Source organism: Paroedura picta, chromosome 2 (assembly GCF_049243985.1).
Source record: "Paroedura picta isolate Pp20150507F chromosome 2, Ppicta_v3.0, whole genome shotgun sequence".
Lineage (NCBI taxonomy): Eukaryota > Metazoa > Chordata > Lepidosauria > Squamata > Gekkonidae > Paroedura > Paroedura picta.
The window spans coordinates 98,316,289-98,341,405 of record NC_135370.1 but is presented as its reverse complement, the minus strand read 5'-3'; the positions used below and the strand labels follow the sequence as shown (position 1 = coordinate 98,341,405).

Genomic DNA, 25,117 nt, shown 5'->3' with positions numbered 1-25,117 from the left:
GTCTTCAAAAGGGCCACTGCATTTCTTCTCTCATGTGTCTCTCTCTGTCTTGATTTGTTTGGCGTCCTTTCAGGTAGGCTTGTCGGTGGCTGGGTTTGGGATGGCCCGTTTGGGCACACCCTCCAGCATCAAAGGCTCCTGGTCTATGGGCTCCTTTGGTACAGTTTGTCTGCCATAGTCATGCGACTCAGATGTCCGAGGGCTGTTGGGAAGTGACTAAGCCTTTAATGGCGTTCACTCCCAGAGCAGAGGTGAAAAGAAAATCAGGGATTTTTTTTAATAGGAAAGAGAAGGAGGGAAAGAATCAAGAAGGGCAGGAAGGAAATTATACAAAGGTAGTAGAAATGCAGTTGAGAGAAGAAAGAGTTTAATCGCTAATCCAAAGCTCCGTGCACTCCCTTCTGAAGCAGAAACCAAACTGAGGAGGTCGGGTGAGTTCCAACTAGTGGCCAGAAGAAAACTTTGAAGTTCCTGCCTCCCTTGATCCTGTGTTGGAAACTCACCAACAAGATGTCCTCTTATACCCCAGGGGAGAACTCTTCTTGGTAGGTATCCAATGGTAATTCTCCTTCCTATCAAAATTATTACATGTCTAGGAGGAGAACTTGCCTCCCTTGATCTGCAGTGAAAACTCACCAACAAGATGCCCTCACCCCAAGGGGAAAAGGGGCACTCCTAGCCTACTAGAAAGCTTTGGAAATCTTTTCCCAATGTGAGACTGAACAAAAGCCATGATGAACATACATTATGTCCCATACACTCACTCACTCACTCTCTCTCTCTCTAAATCTATCTATCTATCTATCTATCTATCTATCTATCTATCTATCTATCTATCTATCTATCTATCTATCTATCTATCTATCTATCTATCTATCTATCTATCTATCTATACACACACACACACACACACACACATATATATATGAAAACATAGCTAGATAATACCATATGTGTCATGATGCATCAGACTGTCTTGTTATTTTCCCATCCCAATATTAACCAGGTTAGCTTCCAAGATGGGATGAGATCAGGCTAGTCTGAACTATCCAGTTCAGGAGAACATTACTTAGCTTGAAGAAATAAACAACTCACCTTTGCAAACTCAATATTTTCTACAAGGATTCCACTTATTTCACTAAGCTGTAAAGAAGAAAACTAGGAGTTAATTTGAGTAAATAAAATCAGCTGCTAGTTTGTTTATGCCCATTCAATAAGTCTATACAAAATTAGGCCTCTAGTCATTGTACAGAAATTTGAGATCTTCAGCTTTTATTTAAGAAAACAAATTGACAATTATTTTTCTTTCCCTAGAGTAGCAGAGTTGTTCTGTGCATAATGAATTGGCCATACGTGGTCTGGGCCCAGTATACCTGAGGGACCGCCTCTCCACCTATACTCCTCAGAGAGCCCTGCGCTCTGCTACATTCAACCTCCTGATGGTCCCTGGCCCCAAGGAAGCCTGCTTGACCTCAACCAGGGCCAGAGCTTTCTCCATTCTGGCCCCCACCTGGTGGAACGAGCTACCAGAGGAGATCAGGGTCCTGACAGAATCTAAACAGTTCCACAGGGCCTGCAAAAGGGAGCTCCTCCGCCAGGCATTTGGTTGAGGTCGACCAAACCACCGCTTCCAGTTGGCCCTCAAACTCCCCCCTCTATGACCAACATTATTATTGTTATAATATTACTGCTGTTACTGTTACCTGTTACCATGTGTTAATTGTATCCTCCCTGTTTTCTGTAAACCACCCTGAGTCCTTGGGGAGGGCGGTATATAAATCTTTAAACCCTGCGCCACGGCGCAGTGCACCGCGGAATAAATAAAAGAGTAAGGGCTCTGTGGGAGGAGTTAGGGCGGGACCCGTCCGGGATAAAAACCACTACACCGCTCAGTCTCCCCCGCACAGAAAAGCAACCCCATGGATCAGGTAAGTCCGTGCGGGGGGGAACCCACGCTGGGGGGACACTGTCTGGCCCACCTGGGACCCACTCCAAGGGCCCTGGGACTCGGGGGGAGGGTGGCCGGACCGCCACCATCGGGGGGAGGGGGACCATCCAGGAGGGCAGCGAGGACCCCAGAGGCATGCTAGCGCCCATTGTATTTCATCATACAATGGGCTTTGCCTCTAGTATAATAATAAAAAATAAACATCTGTATTCTATTATTTTTGCTTTCTTGGTCTTCATATCCTAGTGCAATGATTTCATAGCATTTTCTGTGACAAATATTATTCACCTTTTCTTTTAATTCATCAACACTGCTGCTTTCCAAAACTACTTCTTGAAAAGGATCCAGCTTCATTTCTGATGGCCTCCAGCGTCTTGATAGAACGGCAAGTTGTGACATAGATTTCATTTGTTCTGCTCCTGCAAAATTGATTTTGGGTATTGTAAGTACTCTCAGTAAGACTTTAAGAGATCTGAAGTAGAAGACTAAATTGACACTGTTCTAGAAAGGGACATCAGAGGTTGGAGGGGAATCACACAAAAGACAGCTTCCAGGCAGCCATCTTTTCTAAATATCAGTTTCACAGATTTACTTTTCACTATCTGAAGGAAGGCACCAGCAGCAAATATTATGCAATGGGAAAGGACCTTTTTTTAGAGAAGATGGTGGAGTGGTAGCAGCTTTCATGTTCCAGTAAACACATCTACAGTTTTAGCTGCACTTAAATGAACCAACCTGCTTAACTGCAGAACAACAAACAGGCCTCTTTCTTAACTGGAAAGCTGTAGACCACAGGTCCCCAGCCTTTTTGAAGGCACCTTTAGAAGTCTAACACTAGGTGGTGGGTGCGACCATAAAACAACTGACCATAAAACAAGAAGCAGAGCCAACAACAACTATTAGGGGGTGTCATGCACACTCCAATAGGAACACGTCAACATTTCAGACAGAAGCTCTGTTCTCTTTTAAGACAACTATATGGTTTAAAAACAAATTCTTGCATTCACACAACTTATCTTCAATCATACAGTGAAGACCAGGGGTAGTCAAACTGCGGCCCTCCAGATGTCCATGGACTACAATTCCCAGGAGCCCCTGCCAGCAAATGCTGGCAGGAGCTCCTGGGAATTGTAGTCCATGGACATCTGGAGGGCCGCAGTTTGACTACCCCTGGTGAAGACCCTAGTGCTATGCTGGCACCAACTGCCAAAGCACAGCCAATCAGAAGCCCTGCTGGGCAAAAGCTAACCCACTTCCTAAAAAACCCTTGATGAGTGCCAGGAAAGTTGCTACAAAGCTAATAGCATGTCATTTTAGACTGTAGAAACCAAATCTAGGCTACTTGTTTCCATGAAAACACAAATGGATGAAATAAATTGGATACTGCAAGTTAGCAGGATATTTTCATAATTTTACTACAGACGATGATGTGACATCTCCATGTATACACATTGCATATACACTGTCATTTGTGTCACAAAATATTTTGGACAATCCAATTTAAATCCTTTTAAATAATGACACCAAAATGAGCACTGCTTAAAATGTTAACTATACAATATTATTACCATCCAGTATTTCTAGGAAGACTTCCCAGTTGCTTGAAATATTTATATCTTCTTCATAGACATGATAATCCAGAAACACAGTGCCTGGATTTTTCCAGGTTTTCTTTCTTAGGCGAAATCTGTAGAGACATTAGCAAAATAGGTAATAATTTAGTAATAATTAATACCCACAGGTAATCTCGCTACTTTTCTATTTTTATAATGATGCTAAATGCAGAATTTTATATTGACGATTAAGCTATTAACAAGTCTCAACAAAAAACAGCAACAAACCCATCATAAACTTTTTTAGAGTACTGTACAAATTATGCATTATTTTGTCTCCATTAAATAATAAAAAATATTTCCTTTGTATGCTACAATTAAAAAAACCAAAATTAATTTAAACAATAAGAATTGAAAAGGCAAATATGACCAGTGACAAATGACTGGTAAGAAGTTCCTCATGTCCTGTTTTATGGCCATATGAAAAAGTGAATATTCTTTTCCTCCCCTAAAATGTACAATTTCAATGGATTGCTATCTTGTATACATCTTAATGTCATGCAATAAACACCTAATTGTGCCTCTTTCTGACTGGCATGAGAATGATGAGGCAGAATGGCTGTACCATTTCAGCTGCAAGTAGAGGATCAAGTTTTGTAATGTTGCTGTGTGCTATAAAACTACACTTGGAAACAAAAATTCTGCACAGAAAGTCCCTACAGCAGACAAAGAGAGGGATATATTGTTGCCTTTGCTTCCTATTTACATTGAGTTCTTGTGAGCTCCACCTTCTCCAGCCCCACCTTCTACTTGACAGAGTAGGCTTCCCCCAGGTTTCAGAATGGGAAGGGTGAGGGGTTGTGTGACTATTTTTCACTCTTTCCTAAGCCAGTGATCCCCCAGACCTTGGAGCATGGCCCTCTCACTCCTCTCTGGCCTATTGTGGGGTCAGATTTGTATGGGTTGGGTTTGGCCCCATCTCTTCCCCAGCCTCTCCCAATCCCCTTTGCCTCTGGGTGTCCCTGAATATCAGAGCAGGCCTGGGCCAGGGCTTTTCTCCATGCCCTCCCAGTGACTGCCTGCTCCTGCTGCTGATTCTCCATCCTCCCCATTGCTGCCTGCTTCTCAAGTGAGGCAGTGCTACTAAGCCTACCACTGTCTCCTCTGCTGCTGGCCCAATCCTCTAGGATCCCTGCCAGCTGCAATAAGTCCCAGGGAGCTGTTCTTAATGCCTGTTAGTCACTTTCCCCTCGGGCACAGCTCCAGAGTGTTGGATTGGGTTGGTGGTGAATCCAGGGCCTGGCCCATCCCCGGACAGTTTTGTCTGCAAAGAAATCCAGCAACAGTCTGTGGTGCTACAGGGAATTCTACCACCTTGGTTCCTTGCTACATAATTTTCATGCATGCATGAACATTGCTAAGATCCAAACTTTACTATAATGCTCTTTACCTGTCAACAGTCAGATCTAGCCCACATTGCTCCCTGAGCTGAGGAAGTAGCTCCTCTTTTGACTGGCGTACCGTCATTCCTTTAGCAAACACAGAATCTAGAAGAAACTTGCAGGGCTGTGAACACAACAGATTTAAAATACTACTTATACCAGCTAACAGGTCTTTTAGAACACAAAACATGAAGCATTATTTTTTTCATAAACAACAGAATGAAATCTGTTATCAAGAACTGCATCCTCAAGTCCAGTAATATGGAATAAAGTTGATTGCAGAGTGGTCTTGAGCAGAGTTATACCCTTCTAGGTCACTGACTTCAATGAACTTAGAAAAATAGCTGTGCTTAATACTGTATCATTATTGCCTCAGCATTGTCGGGTCCTGCATTTCCAAATCTCCAACCATCAGCAAAGTAATGGAGAATGGGGAGATGCAAAATTCTGGGTTTGTAGATATCAATATTTGGTGGTAAGAGAGGGGAGACTCAACAAAGAACTTCCATTCATCTCTGAATTCATCACAGAAAAATCAAGAAATGTATCCAAGAATGTGCTACAAACATGGAAGACTGAATAATACATCAGTTTTTAAAAAGAATGGTTTCTGTGTCTTTTAACAAAGGCAGTGAAATTAGATCTTTACAAAATTGGCCTAAAGATATCAGACTAATTTAAAATGGCACACATATCTCTTTGCTCAAAGCAATCAATTGAATGTTTTTTTTAGCCTGAAATTATATGGAAACACATAAACCAAAGAGAATTAGCTATTGGGGTAGTTGAAGGACAAGAATGACCATTAACCACCAGGCTATCCTTGCTTAAGTGCCAGACCACATAACGAAAATGTAAGAGGGAGGAAGAGAGACTTGTAAAAGATTTGGTTTTTTTTAACCTTTTTGGTTTTTAAAGGAAAGATCTATTCTATTTAATAAAACATTTATAAACAATGTTTTCATACAATTCAGGGTCTCCAAAACTTTAAAACTATTTCAGGTATAAAAAGCATTTAAAACACAAAAATATAAAGTATTTTAAACAAGTAAATAAAATATAATATAAACACATACAGAAACACAAACAGGAAGAAGGTTTAATAAGGGACAGCCCCCGCTTCATGATGCACTCTGAGCCCGTGTCATCGAGAAAGCCAGTAAAGCCAGCGACTAAGCTTGGGCAGGCAAGTTGGGGGCAGCAGAGCCCATCCCAGCCGAAGCATCGTGATGTGGGCCAGCCTGCTAGGGCTGGCAGCCAGAGAGCTTTCGGGAGAGTGTGGGAGTACCAGCACGAGCTGCAGCTGCCCTTACCAGGGAGGGTAGCCAAAGATGTCAAAGGAAGGGGCGGGGTTTTTGTGCCCTCGAGGGCAGGGCAGAACACACAAGGGTGGTGGAAAGCGGGTAAAAGCCAAGACGGAGAGGCCGAAGTAGGATGCATGGGAATTCTTGTCTTTGCCATGGACTCAAAGGTTTCAGAAATGTAACATCTCTAAATAAATACCTGAGGGTAGAAAACGCAGTACATATGAAATACCAAAATAAAGTGTTGAAAGTAAACTTTTAGTATTTGAGGTAAGCTATCAATTAATTTCAAAAGCTTTGCTTACCTCTGGATCATTTATCAAGAGCTGATAAACCTTAACTCTGTATTCCCCCTTCTTCAGTGCTCTCCCAAGCCTAATTGTTATCTGTAAAGAAGGAAAAAATGTTACGAAAAAATAATAAAATCAATAAATTCTCAGACAATTGCAGTAACATATGCTTGCAGCAGTGAACACCTTAATTGATCAATTTCAGTGAGGTGTAGGGAGGGGTAAACAAAACATTTAACTAGTAATGAATGAATGGCTTCAGTAGAAGCTCAGTACCAAGGAAAAAAATAAATATTTCAGGCAAGAAATGTTTGCAAAATAGTATCCTCTAATTTATCATTCGAAACATGTACACAGTTCTCATAATGTTCACTAGGGGGTTCAACTTTATGCTTAAGATAGCTTGTGGGCATTACAGTTAATACCTAATTGTAAATTTACAGTGGATGAGCGATAAGGTTGTGAGTGTCCTGCATAGTGCAGGGGGTTGGAGTAGAGGATCCAGGAGGTCCCTTCCAACTCTATGATTCTATGAAATTGTTGTCTCTACTGTTTAATAAAATATGATTATGGTATTTCAGCTTTTAATATATTCTTCTGTGTCTTTTGTATATATTTAAAAAACATTTTAAATGTATAATTATTCCAAATGGAGAAGAGACATTTAATAAAGGTCTTCAATTTGAAAGCAAACACCCTTCATTCAATTACATGGCAGAATCTGACTAAATTTCCCTATACTGGCACTTACAGTGTTTTTGGTACCCAACAGCATGCTTTACAAACCTTATTGTCATCTGAGAAGGATGAAAGGGTCTCATTGAGCCGCACACTTTCAAACTCTTGATTGCTGGCATAAACTCTAAAGACCTTGAACTGAGAAGATGGAACACCAACCAATGGCTCCAAGTGTTGTTTGAAGGCAGAGAGTGTAATTCTTTTATCAACGTGAATTAATAACCCTAAGTCAGAAAAGATAAATTTTCAGCATAAAATCGTACAATTATCAGTTCATGTACGCTGAATATATATTTGACAATGTTTACGTGGCCACTTAGTCACATGTCAGGAAACAAAAAATTCTTCTTGAAACCTCATTACTGCCATAGATGCATTCGATCATCACAGTACCATGCTATAACTCTACCCATGCAACTCTTATTCCCTCCACTGATCTTACAGAGTTTCTGACTAAGGTGATGAATCAGTAAAGACCCCTATATATTTGCAAAATATCTTGATCTACACTGTGTAGATCAATAGAAGCTATATACATTGCTCTTTTGTTGTTACTGGGCAGGAAAAGGTCCACAGCCAGAGGGAAAGGGATTTAATGATTAACTATTTACTAAGCAGGAATTCAGAAGGCTGAACAATTATTGAATACATCTGTATTCAGCTTTTCCCAAAATCATATCACTCTACTTAGAAAAAAAGACATATTTAAAGCAAAATGTAAGACAAAAGTTAGAAACAGTAGGAGTTTCTAGGCATGTATTTCTCATTCTTCCCTTTCTTCAAGGTGCAGACTTTGGAATGGGAGTGGGGGCTTCACCAACTAAATTATATCATGCAGTCGGTAATCAAACTCCATAGGGTACAAGATTTAGCTTAACAAATAGTCACGTAATTATAACACTGGCTTGGATTAACCACGGAGTTATTTTTCACTGCACCCCGTTTTGGCCAAGTTCTCTAGAACACTGATGTTAGAGGTTTTGTGAGATGTAGATGAACAAAAATGCACCCTAAAGCAAGGAGGAGAAACCAATGAAGATATCCTCACCAGCACGCCTTCAAAAATGCTTTTGGACAGTTAACTAATCCCCCTCTATTAGCTGAAGACAACATATGTCTTGTAGTTCTAGAAATACCTCTCAAAATTCAGTAAACAAATGGTTTCTCTGTATATGCAGATTTTTATAGGAGTAATAAAAAGTTGAATAAGTACAATTCTGTTAGAAATTATACGCCCTCCGCAGTCTATACGCACATTTCTGTCCTTCTCCTGAACCTTCTTCTGCAATGTAAGGCTCTGCCTTGAAATACATATATTGTGTTTCGCCCCTGCTCTTTCCACTCTCATCATATTCACTGTCGGTGCCAGAATCCTCTTCAGCTGTATCCCATGTTTCTTTTTTTCCTTCATTTGCTTTAGATCTCCTGCTGCTTGTTATGCTGTGTGAATCAAGACCATTAGCCAAGGGGATAGAAGCACTGTCCACATTGCATAAGGTGTCACTACTGTGGCTAGAACTAAGAATGTCGCTGTCCACAGAACTTGTGCTCCTATCATTATTCACATCGGAATCTGACCGTTCCTCCGACTGGAAATTTTCTGGGTCAGAAACCTGAATTTGGTTTTCGAGCTCACGGTTTTCTGCTGAAGCCGATGAATCAACCTCATTAGAAGGTGATTCAATGTTTTCAAAGTCACTTGCCTCTGTGCTCTTGCTGCTATCTCCATTATCCATGTCTTGCTGCTGCTGCTGTAGAGACAATGTTTTAAGCTTTTCTGTACTCTCTTCCAGTATAGCTTCTACTGATTTCATATTACCTAAAGGTCCTTTTACTCTCTGACAAAGTTCATCTACATTGCTGGAATCTCCACTGGCCTTCTGAAAAACTGTCCTTCTAAATTGTGATCCAGGAGACTGTTCGGGTAATGAAACATAAAGTCTGATTGTATTTGCATGGCGATCCAGAATTTTCCATAAATGGGAATCTGTAAATGCCAACTGTCGATCCTGAGACTCTGAACTTTCAACGAATACCTAAATATATAAAGCAGGCAGTCTGCAAGTTAGTTTTATATAAAGCAGGCATTCCACTATTCTTTACAATTCCACATGCAAAAAATCCCTCATCTTCTGAATTTAAGAAATGTATTCAAACTGTATGTATGCCAATTAAAGATATTCTCATACCAGTTTAAGATCTTAGCTTTAAAAGCTGTCAAAATCCAGTAAATAACAGTACTTCTAAACAACAAAGCATTATTATTTCAATGCTATTAAAAGATAAATGGTTTTAATCTGCTGTTCTTATAATACGAGCGCGTAGAAATAACTTCAACATGAAGTAATTCACAACCCGAATAGCTTACTTTATTGCTTCTAAAAAAGCCTTCAGCTTTCAGTGTTTTGTTAGCCACATTGAGAAGTCGCATATCATTATAGCAACGTTCCAGCACAATCCGCATTGTTTCAGCAGGCAAATGCACAGCCTAAAGTGAAACAAGGAGATAGAAAGATACCCTATAATAAAGGCTTTTCTGACACTAACAAGACGGGTCAAGTTTATTACACGTGTACAAACAAGTGGAGGGAAAAAAATGGAAAGATACTATAGTCACACTGGGCAAAGAGTCACCTTCATTGCATGAGCGGCTAGTGAAGATTTCAATTTACCTTTGAAATAAGATACTTGAATTCTGTTACAGTCTGATTCAGATAAGCACGAACGCTAACAGGAGGAGCCACAGTTTCTTGCTTCAGGTCAACAACATGAACTTTTACCATGACTTCTGTCAGAGTAAGAAAATGAATAGTACACATCAATGTAAGTTAAATGAAAACAGAAGCAGAGGGTTAGCATGATAAAGTTGTAACAACTTTTTTTCTAACAAGATATTAAATTAATTTTTTTTCTAACAAGACATTAAGTGCCTTGCAATCATCAATTTATAAAAATGATTTAATAGCACGGCTCTTAGAATAAATTATGCATGTTTATTGTAGGCATTTATTGTATTTAATCAGAGAGCAGAACATTTTATAAAATATTAATTACCACCAGGTTTATAACACTGGAAAGTCTGTTCAGGTCGTCTTGTTTCCAGCAGAAGATCAAACATATAAGTCGATTTGACACCTCCAAGCAAGATTCCCATAGGAGTATCCTCTTCCCCTTCATAAGATCGTTCCAAATAATCATGAAACTCATCATATTTCACAAGACGGCAGAAATCCAGAGGAATAGCTTCTTCCAAATCCATTATCTAAAACAAACGTAGTGATGAATTCCAGCAAAAACTCAGTACAATTCAATTGAATGTGCAGAAAACAGAGCTGTTTCCAATGCTAAAACTTGAACAGAAAGTTATGGCCATTTTAGATTCTCTTGTTAAAGTAAAGTGTGCAAGTATTAAAAGAAAACAAAATTAAAGTTTCAGTGTCTGAAAGAAAGGAGCTTTGCACCCACTGCACACATTCCAAACTCAAATGTACTGTGATAACAGTTCCTAGTTGCAAGGTTGCCAATGCTTAAATAAGGAATTCTTTAGTATTTCCTAAATACACAAAATGATAAGGGTGGGATTCCAAGAGCTCCATATATATCAGTGGTTCTCAACCTGGGGGTTGGGACCCCTTTGGGGGTTGAACGGCCCTTTCACAGGGGTCGCGGCAAGGCAAGCAGCTTCTCCAGAGAGCCATCCATACAACAGCCTTGCGGGGTAGTAGAGCGAGAAAGAGTGTTTGTCTGTCTGGAGCAGCGGAAAAGAGTGAGATCGGCATGGTGGGACAAGAGGCAGAACTGAACTGAACTGAGAAACCCCGGAAAAAAATCCCAATTTATATACAATCATGAACAATGGATCTCCAATGCCATTGGTCAGTTTCGGTTTAATTTCTGTGAAAGAACACTTGCATAATTTTATGGTTGGGGGGGGTCACCATAACATGAGGAACTGTATTAAAGGGTTGCGGCATTACAAAGGTTGAGAAGCCCTGCTATACATGAACAGAAATTACTGAGACTGAATGTCGCTCCTTCTGCCTGCCCGCCCCCCCAGCCACTCGAGAGGCCTGAGGTTCCAAAGGAAGGAGGCTAGGAATGTCTCTGTATGTACATGCAAGCACACCTTCAAGGCCATACGGGGTCAGGGCCCAGTGTACCTGAAGGACTGTCTCCCCACCTATGCCCCCAAAAGAGCTACCAACCAGCTAATGGTGGCTGGCCCTAAAGAAATCTGCCTGGTCTCAACCAGGGCCAGAGCATTCTCTGTTCTGGCCCCCACCTGCTGGAACAAGGTCCTGGAGGAGATCAGGGCCCTGATGGAGCTTAAACAGTTCCACAGGGCCTGCAAAAAGGAGCTCTTCCGCCAGGCATTTGGTTAAGACCAGACGTAACCAACAGCGACTGAAGGGCCCCTGCTCTCCCCCTCCCTCTCAGAATTCCACCAGAATACTCTGGACCTGTTTGCACTGTTGCACTGTTCATTGTTTACATTGTTTATACTGTTATATGGTTACAACTATTAGTTATTAATATTATTATACAGTTATTCATATGTTATAGACTGTTTCATGTACTGTTCTTATGTTCTTATGTTCCATGTAAACCGCCCTGAGCCTCTGGGGAGGGCAGTATATAAATATGAATATGAATATAAATATAAACATTAATATAAATATAAACATAAATATAATACCTATGCATTATGTGTTCCGACCAACAGATCAATGCTATCTAATAAGGTTTCTGAAAGGCATGGTACAGTACCTTATAAGCTATCTCTACAGCTTCCTTCAGAGTCTTGTCTTTATGAACTTCTAGTTTATTCTCCATCATTATTTGTTTCACAGGATGCATACAGAATAATTTTATCTGTATAGTCAGGAACAAAAGGACAATATTTTTTCAAGTACATAAAATAGTTTTTACCTAAACCACAATAGAAAACTACAATTAAGATTTCATTACACGGTACTTCTGCGGAATGGAGGCTTAATCAAATGCCCTGGAGACTCGAACAGATTGTTTTGGTCTGTTCCCGACTGTGAGGAAGTTGCAGCAACCAAACTCCATGCCAGCTCTGGTTAACCAAGGATTTTGGATAGACAAATGATAACTGTTTATCATTTGAATAAAGCAGTAAGGGCTGTGTGGAAGGAGTTAGGGCGGGCCCTGTCTAGGATAAAAACGCGAAGCGTGGCTCCCCATTGGCTGCTTCACCCGCCCAGGGAATATGGCAGAGCGGCCTCGCCGCGCCGGAGACGCGGCGAGGCCGCTCCGCTGCCCGGGAGAAGGCTCCAGAGAGCCTCGGGTGGGGGATGGGCCGGCCAGCCTTCTCCCGGCCGGCGGAGCGGCCTCGCCGCGTCGGAGACGTGGAGAGGCTGCTCTGCTGGCCGGGAGAAGGCTCCAGAGAGCCTCGGGTGGGGGGTGGGCCGGGCAGCCTTCTCCCGCCCGGCGGAGCGGCCTCACCCAGGTAGGTTCCCCCGCGGTAGACTCACACCATGCCCTTCTTCCCCTTGCCTCCCTGCCCACACAGAACTCTTCCCACATCACCACGCCGTCCCTCGCCCCTTTCTAGAGCCTTTCTAAAATCTAGTATATATATAAACAAATAAGCCTATGTTGTTCTATTTTTAATGTGTGGAAAATCAGAACTGGCATAAAGGGCGTATTTTCTTCAGTGGTGAAATAAATGAAGCAGCTCACCGTGCAATGTTCTCTCTCACAGGCAGCTAGTGAAGAACTGAGGGAGGAGTGCTAGCCCCTCCCATGTCGTGTGACTTTTGGGACGGAAAGTCACTCTCCTCCTTCTGGAGGGGAGGGAAGAGGTAGCACTCCTGGGAGTGTAATAGACTTTTAAATAGTTCGCTAGCTACTCTCCGTGGCAGGCCTCCTGCATCACAAATCCCATGTGGGACTGCACTAGAGCCAGAAAAATGAACAAAAGATACTAATATCAGATTGCAGACAGGCCATGAAAATACAAAATGGTATCTCATCAGAACACAAAGGCAGGTACATAAAAGCAAGCGCTCTTCCAAGTCAGAGAATGCCATAATAGATGTCTTCTACCTAGAAATGTATATTGGTAATGTGCTAGCACTATGCCAAGTGATAATTCATGGACAATTCAAACATTAATCAGTTTTGATGAAAGCAATTCACAAATAAATTATGTTCATCTACTCTTTAGTGCAGTACACTAAAAGTATCTGGTCATTTTACTCCCACCTGAAATTCTTTTGAGCTGCCCATGCATATTACAACATACCTTGCAAGTATTGCGCTCAATTTCACGCTGCCTCTTTTCCTGTTCTTCCAACTCTTTTTCTTTTTGTACCAGTCTTTTAATATGATCAGGATAATCACTAACTTCTAAGAACTCTATTGAAGCAAAGAGATAAAACCAGAAACTTCTTGCAACTTTTATCAGTATTTCATAATCTCTTTAGAAATTACATTTCTATCCTATTCTTTCTCTTCAAAAATCATTTTTCATCTAACCATCACAGAGGAACTTAGTTTTAACTGCAGACATGATTGTGCCTTCAAATAGTCTCTTGTTCAGATTTTCCCATTCATTTTACTACAAATAATAATTAATTTTATTTCTACTTAAGCATTTAATTAAAACAAAAATGGACATTTAAAATAAGACAGTTGGACAGAGGCAGATTGGCACTGCTGGTGCTGCTTGATCTGTCAGCAGCATTCAATTTAGTTGACCATGAGCTTCTCACTCACCACCTTGCCGGATTGGGAATTCAGACACAGCCCTACAGGGGTTGGTCTCTTTTCTCCAGAGTCATACACAGAGGGTTGCGGTGGGGGAGAATCCGTTGCAGGCTTTTCAGCTCCCCTGTAGTGTTCCACAGGGTGTAATTCTCTCCTCCACACTGTTCAACATCTTTCTGTGTCCTCTGGTCCAGTTGGCATGGAGCTCTGGACTGGGCTGCCATCAATATGCTAATGACACCCAGCTCTACCTCCTGATGGAAGGCCGACCCAACTTCCCACCCCCAAGACATTTGCCAGATGACTGGAAGCAGTGATAGTTTGGCTCAAGCAGTCTTGGCTGAAACTCAATCCTTCCAAGATGGAGGTCCTGTGGTTAGGTAGGAAAGGCCTAGCATGCTTATGCAGCCTGGACAATATGCAGCTTCAGGTTGTACAGTCTGCCACGAATCTGGGTATGATCTTTTATTCCCTTTCTATGAAAGCATAGATCACTAGAGTAGCCCTGTCAGTGTTTTTCTACCTCCGCCAGGTGAAGCTACTAGCACCCTATCTGATCCCGGAGCACCTGGCCACAGTGATCCATCTGACAGTCACTCCAGATTAGACTGCTGTAACTGGCTCTATGTGGGCCTACCCTTCTGACCTTGACCAGGGCTAGAGCCTTTTCAGTGCTAGCCCCTACCCGGTGAAATGAGCTCCCAGAAGAGCTGAGGGCACTGACTGAACAGGTAGTTCTGCAAGGCCTGTAAGATGGAGCTCTTCCACCAGGTGTTTGGTTGAGGCGAGGACAGTGACACATTCCATTTTGGGATCCTTCTCAAAAACCTGATGCCTTATGCTATTGGAAGACTGCGGCTAGAACTAACCATGATTTATATTATACTATATACATATTTCTGTATGATAATTCTGTTGGGTTTATTTATTGTGGTTTTAATTTTTGGATATTATTGTATTTTAAAATTTTGTAAGCCATCACGAGCTGATAACCCCAGGAGTGGTAGAAAGGGAGGGAGGGAGGCAGGCAGGCAGGCAAGCAGGAAAAAATGCACAAGACGTTCTTAAAATCAGCTATTACCTATATATTTATTTATAATATTTCGGTTTTCCGAAATAAAAGGCAAAATATAAATTATTCCTACATTAAGCTCCTCCTCTTTCTTTGGAAAAAGGTTAGCTCAATGGCTTGCAGTTGTATAGTAATTCTGAGTTTTAAAAGTATCAGAGGGTGGTATATAAATATAATAAATAAATAAATAAATAATAAAATACAAGTACTTACTTGCATTTCTTGTTGGGTCCTTCAGTCTATATATAAGCATATATGCATTTGTAGAGCTACAGATTTTAAAAAGCACACACACAGAATTAGTCTGAGTCTTAGTTATTAAAATAGTACACCTACATAAGATATACCAACTAAATGTGCATAACATTGGTCAAACAATACAGGTACTTATTTAAAACATGAAAGCCCAGATATTATAGCTGACACTAAGTGAAACAAGTACTTATTTCCTTTGAAGATGTTTATTTTATTATTTTTTTTACTGAGTACAGACAGAATGGTCAGACTGTACTTGTTTCTGTTCCCTGGATATGATATTCTTCTTCCTGCTGAGTCTTCCTGATAGCTGGTAGTACCCTGAGGTCTGGTGGCACAGACTATTTTATCTTAGACATAAAGGATACTTAACCCAGGCATCCCCAGATCATTAGTGAATACCTTAGTGGCCAACAGTATTTGTAAGCATCTGGAGGACATCTAGCTGACTGCTGTTGGGATAGATGGACATTTGATCCAACAGAGATCCAAGGAACTTTATGCAAAAACTAGCCATGAAACAAACACCCTTATGTTTCAACATAAAATATGGGTAGTACTCTCAACAGGTCTGTGCACATGGTTTATTTTATTTCACATATTTCTACACTGAGTATGACCTAATGAAAATAGATAAAGGAACTGAGCAGACACCTCTGAGTGCTTCTGGGGAAAGAATGCATTTCTAGCTAGAAGAGAAGCAAATAAATGTTTTATTGCTTTGATTCTATTGTCATGTTGAGAAGTAATTTTATAATCTTCAGTCTATACTGAGAGTGCTTACTAAAATGGGTCTTTTTAATATGCTGGGAAACTTCCCTCCCCAAGCCATATATATATCAAGTCCATTATCATGCCAAGGCTTGTGCATCATGGAACCTGTTTAGCTTGAATGTCATGTATTCTGAATATTATTATATATTCTCCTCTTTACATTCATTCCTACTTTATTAGTTAATAAAGGCTTACAATAATTGACCAATTGGATTTTTAAAAAATTTAGAACACAAGTATTCAAGTAGAATAGTTTTGGTTTAATAAAAGTAGCTATGAATACAAGAGATACTTGGGTCAATTGTCAGCTAGATTATTAAGCAATGAAATAGACAGATGAAGGCAATCAGATATCTAATCTAAATAAAACAAAAAAATATATTAATTCCGTAAGGGTGTGTTTGATTGACCTAGTTTGATTGAACAAAGTTTCCTAACCTTGCAAAAGCACTGGAATAATACCCTCTACTTCCAGATGTTCCACCATAAGTTTTCTTAATGTCTTCATGAGTTATCTGGTAAGAAAATTGAAGAGGGTCCATTTCTCAGAAACATACATTTTTGAAGTAAATCATTTCACTGGCTTATAACACTATGGAAACATTTACATAGGTACAATTAGAGCATATATTATGAGTCTGCAATCCATGCAGGAAACTGCTATTTAAAAAAATTGGTTTTGAGCTATCTTCTACACAAAGTGAATAAATTAACTCCTCTTGCAAGAAAGATCCAGCGAAATCAATTGATTCTGTTACAAAATTAATATGAGGAAAAACAGGCAGGCTGCTGTATAGCTATACCCTTCTGCTGTATAGCTGCTGTACCTGTATGTTGACCTCAACCTATAACAGAATACTTCTTCAAATTTTGGTCATTATCAAAAGCTATTATAGGTATTCCATTTGGTGTCATTAACCCTCCACGTACCTAGATCCCAGGATGCATCTGCTTCCTTTAAATTCCTCCTCTGAAATATGTTCTGCTTCAGAGTTCAGCACACCAACTGTGCAATGAGCAATTAAAATCCTCATCTAAAACATGGAATGCTATGACTGTACAAAATGGCTTACCCTGCTAACATGTTGATCATTGAAACTGTACCACTGGTCATCGTTAAAAGATTTTATACATGCATAGTAGTGACCTCCAGCTGCACTTCCTGAATGGACCATAACAGAAAATAGTTCATATAATAGAGAGTTCTGCAAAAAGCAAAAAGAAAAAAGACATCTAAAACATTGTTAACATCATTAAAAAAAAAAAGAAAAGCCTGTAGTTAAGGGTTTCCATATTATTTTTACTGAACTACATAAGCCATTTTCAACTACTTTTCTTCATGATCAATTCCAAAATGATTATCATTCTGAAACCATATTGTGGCACCTTAAGCACTAAGGTGTGCAGCTCCCGATTGACCCTTGGCCCGTCCCAGACATGCCGGCCCTGCTCGGGAGGGGGGGGAAGGCTTCGGGACGGGCAAAGGAGCAGGCCCGCCACATCTCTAGCCTGCTCCTTTGCCCGCCCTGAAGCTAGGGACTTGGGTGGGAGGGGGCGGGAGGAAAGGCTTTGTGGCAGGGGCCCCACAACCAGGCCGGGAAAGGCGGGCGGGCCCTCCTGCACCCAGCCGCTGACCCGCTAGTGCCCACTGTATTGGGCCAGAGCAGGCCTTAAACCCTAGTTAATCATAGAGTTGGAATGGACCCCGAAGGTCATCCAGCCCAACTGCCTGCAGAATGCAGGAAATTCACAACTACCTGCCCACCACAGTGACCCCAATTCCATGCCCAGATTACTCCCACCCTCAAAACCAGAATCCCTGGCCAATCTGGCCTGGAAGAAATTAGCTTTCTGATCCCAAAATGGCAATCAGCATTTCCCTGGGCATGGAAGAAAGGGCCCCAAGAGCAAGCACCGACACAATCCCTTCTGCCCACCCACTAACACTCTGCTTAAATTCACAGAATTAGCATTGCTGCCAGAATTAGCATTGCTAACCTCTGCTTAAAAACTTCCAAAGGAGAACCCACCAACTTAAAACTCTGAATGGTAACCAAACTGAAGTATAGATAATATCCAGGTATCGGAGATAATCTGGAACCAGCAGGCAGAGAACTGGAACAGTTTTTCCAAGAAAACTAGGCCTAAACACTGTTGACATAGTTTGGCTCTGAGATGTCTTTATAGACAACTCATGCTGACCCATAGATCTCATCTGATGCAGCGAAGGTAGAAATGACTGCTGTTAAGGATACTATGGAGGAGTCTGATAACAGATGGATAATGTCCATCAAGGTGCTGTTGGTACTTGTAGGAAGACCCTGGTTGATGTAAGAGATGTTGAGCGATGGAGATGCCAAAGGAACAGGTGGTTTGCTTATTCTTTTTAATCTGAGATAGTACATCATCCTTCTTTAATGAAAATAAGGTAAGACCCTCAAATGGAAGGTCTTCAACCTTTTGTCACATCTCCATGGGAAGAACAGTTGAGTGGAGCCATGCATGCCTTTAAAAGACAATGGCCAAAGCCCTGGCCAAAGAGTCAGCTGCATGTCATCTTGCATTAATTTGCTATTTTGACAGGCAGATAGCTACTGACTGAAGATGTTTGGCTAGGGACTTCTTATCCTGTGGTAGAAGAATTTAAAAAGGCATCGTTCCCCAATTATAGCCCCATAGTTAGTGACTTCAAATTCGAAGATGAGGAAGGGTAAACATTTCTACTGACCACATCAATTTTTCAGCCCTCCTTATTGATAAGAGCTGAATGGGTATCCGGGTGTTGACGAGCCTGTTTTTCCTCAGCAAAGAGGGATGAAGGGGCCACATCTGTGAAGAGTTAAGGATAGCCCCTCTTGTTGAACTCTATAGAGAGTCTCAGCTCTTTTTCAATTTCCCAGATGTGTGCTGAGAAACAAACTCTGTAAAGCGTCCTCAGTCATGCAACTTTCTGACCTGCCTGGCTGACAATTTCATTTATCAAATGGTAGATGAACCCACAAGAGGTTCAGCCATACTGGACTTAATATTGACCAACAGGCAAGAATTGGTGGATGAGGTGAAGGAGGTGGGGACCCTAGGGGGAAGTGACCATGTCCTCATAGAATTCCTTTTGAGGTGGGGAGGCAAGGAAGCTTGTAGCCAGACGCAGATGTTGGATTTTCGTAGGGCAAACTTTAATAAACTCAGAGACATGAGTGTCATACCATGGACGAGAATGCTGGAAGGCACTACTCAAACAAGAGCTATTGCATGCTCAATCAATGACTATCCCAGAAAGGCGAAAACACTGCAGGAGCTCTAAGAAGCCTATTTGGATGAACAGAGAACTTCAAGAGGAACTAAGAAAGAAAAGGGAAATGTTCAGGAAATGGAGGGAAGGAGTACCTACAGGTTACTAGGCACTGTAGATCAATCATCAGAAAGGCCAAAGCTGAGAGTGAGCTAAGATTGGCCAGGGAAGCCCACTGTAACAAGAAAAGATTTTTCAGGTATGTTAGGAGCAAACGTAAAGGAGGCAATAGGCCCACTGTTGGGTGCGGATGGACAAACTCTAACGAAAGATGCAGAGAAAGCAGAAAGGCTCAGCGCCTATTTTACATCTGTTTTTTCCCACAGGTCAAAGGGCTTAGGTACATCTAGAGATGGCAGTAACCAAGAGATAGTGTCTGAGTGGCAGGTTGACATGGACAGAGAGGTTGTTGAGAGGCATTTAGCTGCACTGGATGAGTTCAAATCCCCTGGTCCGGATGAAATGCACCCGAGAGTGCTCAAAGAACTTTCCAGAGAACTTGCACAACCCTTGCCCATCATCTTCGGGAACTCTTTAAGGACTGGAGATTTCCCGGAGGACTGGAAGAGAGCAAACGTTATTCCGATCTTCAAAAAAGGGAGGAAGGATAACCCGGGAAGCTACAGACCAGTGAGTCTGACCTCTGTTGTGGGGAAGATAATGGAGCACATATTAAAGGGAGCGATCTGCAAACATCTGGAGGACAATTTGGTGATCCAAGGAAGTCAGCACGGATTAGTCTCCAACAGGTCCTGTCAGACCAACCTGGTTTCCTTTTTTGACCAAGAGACAGGTTTGCTGGATCGTGGAAATTCGGTTGATGTTGTTTACTTGGATTTTAGTAAAGCTTTTGATAAGGTTCCCCATGATGTTCTGATGGATAAATTGAAGGACTGCAATCTGGATTTTCAGATAGTTAGGTGGATAGGGAATTGATTAGAGAACCGCACTTAAAGAGTTGTTGTCAATGGTGTTTCTTCAGACTGGAGGGAGGTGAGTAGCAGGGTACCTCAGGGTTCGGTGCTCAGTCCGGTACTTTTTAACATATTTATTAATGATCTAGATGAGGGGGTGGAAGGACTACTCATCAAGTTTGCAGATGACACCAAATTGGGAGGACTGGCAAATACTCCAGAAGATAGAGACAGAATTCAATGAGATCTGAACACAATGGAAAAAATGGGCAAATGAGAACAAGATGCAATTTAATAAAGATAAGTGTAAAGTTCTGCATCTGGGTCAGAAAAATGAAAAGCATACCTACTGGATGGGGGATACGCTTCTAGGTAACACTGTGTGTGAACGAGACCTTGGGGTACTTGTGTATTGTAAACTAAACATGAGCAGGCAGTGTGATGCACTGGTAAAAAAAGCGAATGCCATTTTGGGCTGTATCAACAGGGGCATCACATCAAAATCAGAGGGCAGCTCTCCCACAAATCCATCAGAGGATCCCCTCCAATATTGAGATCTCTAACATCGAAATCATTGTTAGATCTATTGCATTGGTGCCACCTACTGAAGATAGGTTGAGGGACTTGAGAATGTTCAGCCTGGAGAAAAGGAAGTTGAGAGGGGACATGATACCCCTCTAAGTATTTGAAAGGCTGTCATTTGGAGGAGGGCAGGATGCTGATCCTATTGGCTGCAGAGGAAAGGACACGCAGTAATGGGTTTAGACTACAAGTACAATGATATAGGCTAGATATCAGGAAAAAAATTTTCACAGTCAGAGTAGTTCAGCAGTGGAATAGGCTGCCTAAGGAGGTGGTGAGCTCCCCCTCACTGGCAGTCTTCAAGCAAAGGTTGGATACACACTTTTCTTGGATGCTTTAGGATGCTTTGGGTTGATCCTGCATTGAGCAGGGGGTTGGACTAGATGGCCTGTATGACCCCTTCCAACTATATGATTCTATGATTTATGAAAAAACAAGAGGCAAAATTTACAACTATGTTGTGTTCCTCATCCAGGTATAATAAACATGAATATTCATTAGATCTGGTTATTTTTGTCTTGTATTGGGAACATTTTTAAACAGTGCCTTCTATAACATTATGAAGAGAAGTTTGAAGAGACCACTGGAATTCAACCTCGCGCAACAGCAGCAAAAAACAAACTGAGGGACAAGGAGAGTGTCCTCCTTCAGAGCATGTGACCATTTGCACAGGAAAAGGGCTGCAAACATGCTCCAAAGAGGAAAGGCTCAAGGTAGCCAGCCTGTACCTGCTCAGTCTCAATGTGAGCCTGCATGTTCTTCAATGAGATTCTAATTCCAGATCCACTTCAAGGTTTTGGTCTTAATCTTTAAGGCCTTATGCAGTCTGGGCCCTGCATATCTGAGGGACTGTCTCTCTGAATACATTCTCCAGAGAGTTCTTTGATCGAGCTTAGCAAACAAACTGGCCCTAAAGAAATTTACCTGGCCTCAACCAGATCCAGGGCCTTCTTGGCCCTAGCTCCTGAATGGTGGCATGAGCTCCTAGGAGAGATCAGGGCCCTGTTGGAAGTCTCTGGGTTTTGCAGAGCCTGCAAGACGGAAGAGGCTGGCTAGATAATAAGCACCATCATATCAAAATCTTGGGCCTCCCCCCTACCCCCTTCAGTCCTCCTTTTCCTCCAATCTTTTAACATCTATTTCGAGCAAGAATAACTTAAGAGAAAGGTACCTTCTCAATGCCGACTTTTGAAATTCTTTCAGCAGTACTGTTACTTTCAAGACATATTCCTTCATCCACTCCATCATCATTGGAGAAATCATTGCTCATCTGATCACTGTGACAACTGCCTTCATTCTCTGCTCCACTGTCAGTGCAACTCTCTGTTTGAGGAGACTTCTTAAACAAGCCATAAATATTAGGTTTTGTAAAAAATGTATTAAGAGCACCCATAAATGTAACAAATTATTTGAAATGTTGAATTCACAATGAAAATTATACTTTTGCATTATATAATCTTAAAGTATTTGTGGAGTGATTAACTTCAAGTATAGGTTCTACAGAGCTCTATTTCCCATTTGGATGATACAGACTCAAACACTCTGTTTGAGACACCATGGAACAGAATGGACATGTTTTCCTCCCATTCCCTGAAATGGCCCTGCACAGTGACTAGCATAGGAATTCCTTACACATACATGTGGTCAGATCCAACGCTTTATTAGTTCAACGGGAACATAACACTTTAAAGGTCAACTTGAATAAGCATAGATTTTTATTATCTGGAGGTGCAAGACTAAACTCAATTTTCTATGTCATACCAGCATCCCTGAGCATGACCTTTGTTTCAACTTTCTCCAAGAAAAGAAAGCAAGCATGACATTTCAGACAAGGCATGTGGTATTCAATTTTTATGTATTTTATGGTATAGTATGTAAATTTTATGTAGTTTTATATTACATTTTAGAGCCTCTTGTGGCACAGGGTGGTAAGACAGCCGACATGCTGTCTAAAGCTCTGACCATGAGGCTGGGAGTTCAATCCCAGTAGCCGGCTCAAGGTTGACTCAGCCTGAGTACCCAGCTTGCTGGGGGGTAAAAGGGTAAAGACTGGGGAAGGGAATGGCAAAGCACTCCGCATTGAGTCTGCCAAGAAAACGCTAGAGGGCATCACCCCAAGGGTCAGACATGACTCAGTGCTTGCACAGGGGATACCTTTACCTATATTACATATTATGCACAACGAACTTTAGACAATGGCATTGGTAATCAACTTTAAGCTGATTGGATTGTAAACAAATTTACATTGCATGTGGATCATTACCTCATCTTCAATATCAATGAATGAGCCCATGTCCAGCTCTTCTGGAAATGTCATCCGGTCATTAAGTTTTATCCTGTGCATAGTAGTATAATCAAAGTCAAATCTCTTTAGCTGCAAGGTCAACAGATAAGGAAAATGCAAAAACCGCAAGCCCTGTAAAACAAAGAAGGTCCCATAGGCTTATGCATCTCAGAGATACAAATTCAACATTAAATTTCTATCAGAAGCTGTGCATTCATTCATTCACCTTTCTTGCATCACATTTCTTCTTACAGCGTTCACAGAAATACTGATTTGGGCCATCAAGGATCTCGGGTTGGATGAATGCATGTAGAGCTTCCTCCTAATTAAAAAAAGAAAAAACACCACCACCACAGATTTCAGTACTTTCTAAAGTCAGATTATGCGTGCAATCTGGAACTGCATGACAAGCAAGTGGTTATTACAAGTGACCTAGATATAATGAAACCAAAGAATCCTAGGTTCTATAAACAGAGAAAACAAAAAATTCACAGAATGGTTTGGGAGGGAAAAAAAGCCAAATGAAATCAGTATTCTATTTTAGGTAAGCAGTCAAATCATGACTAATACATCACTGTTTATTAAGTGCTCTATGGTTCCATCAGGATCAGGTTTTGTTAACAACCTGAAGTGAAATAACCTGTTATCTTGCACATCACATTAAGTCACAGTGGTACATTCAGCTGTTTTTGAACTGGTGTCATGAAAGTCGATCAATTTCATGTCCTTACCCTCTCAGTTTAAAGATGGCTTTGTTCCTTTAGGAACAAATGTAACATTAAGCATAGTATATAAAAGAGATATAATCCATCCTCCATCTTCCCTGAAGGGTAACTGTACCAGGCCAAGATCACAGATTTCATTCTTGTACGTGCCTATGTCTGTAAAAGTCCTATTATATATACAGATGCAAATTCAGCATATTAAAGAACTCACTCTTAATTGTATTTTCAGTGGCTGTGAGTGCTACTTTTTGCTTTATATTCTTCCAGCATAGGTAGGTATGTGAGGTTGGCATACAAGTTAGTGTTGGACTAGAAACAGGTGAATCTCAAATTCCCTTCACTATGAAGTTCATCTGGTGACTTTTGACCAGATGTTCTTCTCTCAGCCTAGCCTACTTCACAGAGTAGCTGTGAGAATAAAATGGAGGAGAACCACCTGAGCTTCTGGAAGAATAAAAATGTAATACCAAAAAACGATACCCCCTGTAACAAATCTGAGTTCTTTGCAGGAAAACTGTTTGCATTAGCAGGCATGAAACAGAGCCTGAGAATTTTACTGGTGAGTCCAAAAGTCATTGTGTCTCTGCTCTAGTCTCCTCCATTCAAGCTCCACTGGGAAAGAATTTTATAGCATCTATATTCATTGGACACGATAGGATCATTGAACATTTCTACAGAATTACTCACGCTCAGATGAGTAAGTGGCAACTGTTTCTCTTAAGAGTCACTGACCTGGATTAATTTTTTTCCAGTTAGGAGCATACCCAAATGATCAATGCCACACAGAAATATTAAATATGGATGTTTTCAGCAGTTAACTTCAGGTGGGTAGTTAGTCTGAAGCGGTGGAACAAAGCTTGAGTCTAGTGACACCTTTAAGATCAACAAAGGTTAATCTGGGTATAAGTTTTCCTGTGCACACACACAGGACAGCTTATTTAATATTAACTATTAGTTTTCTAAAGGTCAAGGTCAAGTGTGAGCTTACAGAGGTTCACTTTTAAAGTGAATTTTCCCACTGAAACTAACAAGGCATTTTTCTGAACTTCAAAGAGTCACTTTCTGGTCCACTATGCTTTTGGAAGCTGTGCATTACTGCCTTTTATGCACTGGAGTGCATGTCATCTAGTTTTGTTGCTTCTTTCCCTAAAAGGGATGGGGAGGGAATGAGATACTCTCTTTTTACCATGCAACTGAATTAAACCTGTC

At 41.2% G+C, this 25,117-nt stretch overlaps 1 protein-coding gene across 3 annotated transcripts in view; it reads right to left on the bottom strand.

Moving 5' to 3' along the window:
* USP47 (ubiquitin specific peptidase 47) overlaps window positions 1–25,117 on the bottom strand; it is a 73,230-nt gene that overhangs the window by 7,974 nt on the left and 40,139 nt on the right. For 2 of the 3 annotated variants that reach the window (XM_077321813.1, XM_077321815.1), the window contains 18 exons: window positions 23,410–23,505; window positions 23,163–23,315; window positions 22,071–22,238; window positions 17,185–17,316; window positions 16,550–16,626; window positions 15,296–15,351; window positions 13,547–13,659; window positions 12,043–12,147; window positions 10,330–10,537; window positions 9,948–10,063; window positions 9,644–9,763; window positions 8,531–9,311; window positions 7,324–7,499; window positions 6,553–6,633; window positions 4,952–5,067; window positions 3,517–3,635; window positions 2,237–2,367; window positions 1,096–1,143 (listed from right to left, as the gene is read on the bottom strand). In XM_077321813.1, the coding sequence (XP_077177928.1) occupies window positions 1,096–1,143; window positions 2,237–2,367; window positions 3,517–3,635; window positions 4,952–5,067; window positions 6,553–6,633; window positions 7,324–7,499; window positions 8,531–9,311; window positions 9,644–9,763; window positions 9,948–10,063; window positions 10,330–10,537; window positions 12,043–12,147; window positions 13,547–13,659; window positions 15,296–15,351; window positions 16,550–16,626; window positions 17,185–17,316; window positions 22,071–22,238; window positions 23,163–23,315; window positions 23,410–23,505 (2,796 nt within the window). The remainder of the gene's footprint in view (window positions 1–1,095; window positions 1,144–2,236; window positions 2,368–3,516; window positions 3,636–4,951; window positions 5,068–6,552; window positions 6,634–7,323; window positions 7,500–8,530; window positions 9,312–9,643; window positions 9,764–9,947; window positions 10,064–10,329; window positions 10,538–12,042; window positions 12,148–13,546; window positions 13,660–15,295; window positions 15,352–16,549; window positions 16,627–17,184; window positions 17,317–22,070; window positions 22,239–23,162; window positions 23,316–23,409; window positions 23,506–25,117) is intronic. The other variant, XM_077321814.1, reaches the window with a different exon arrangement.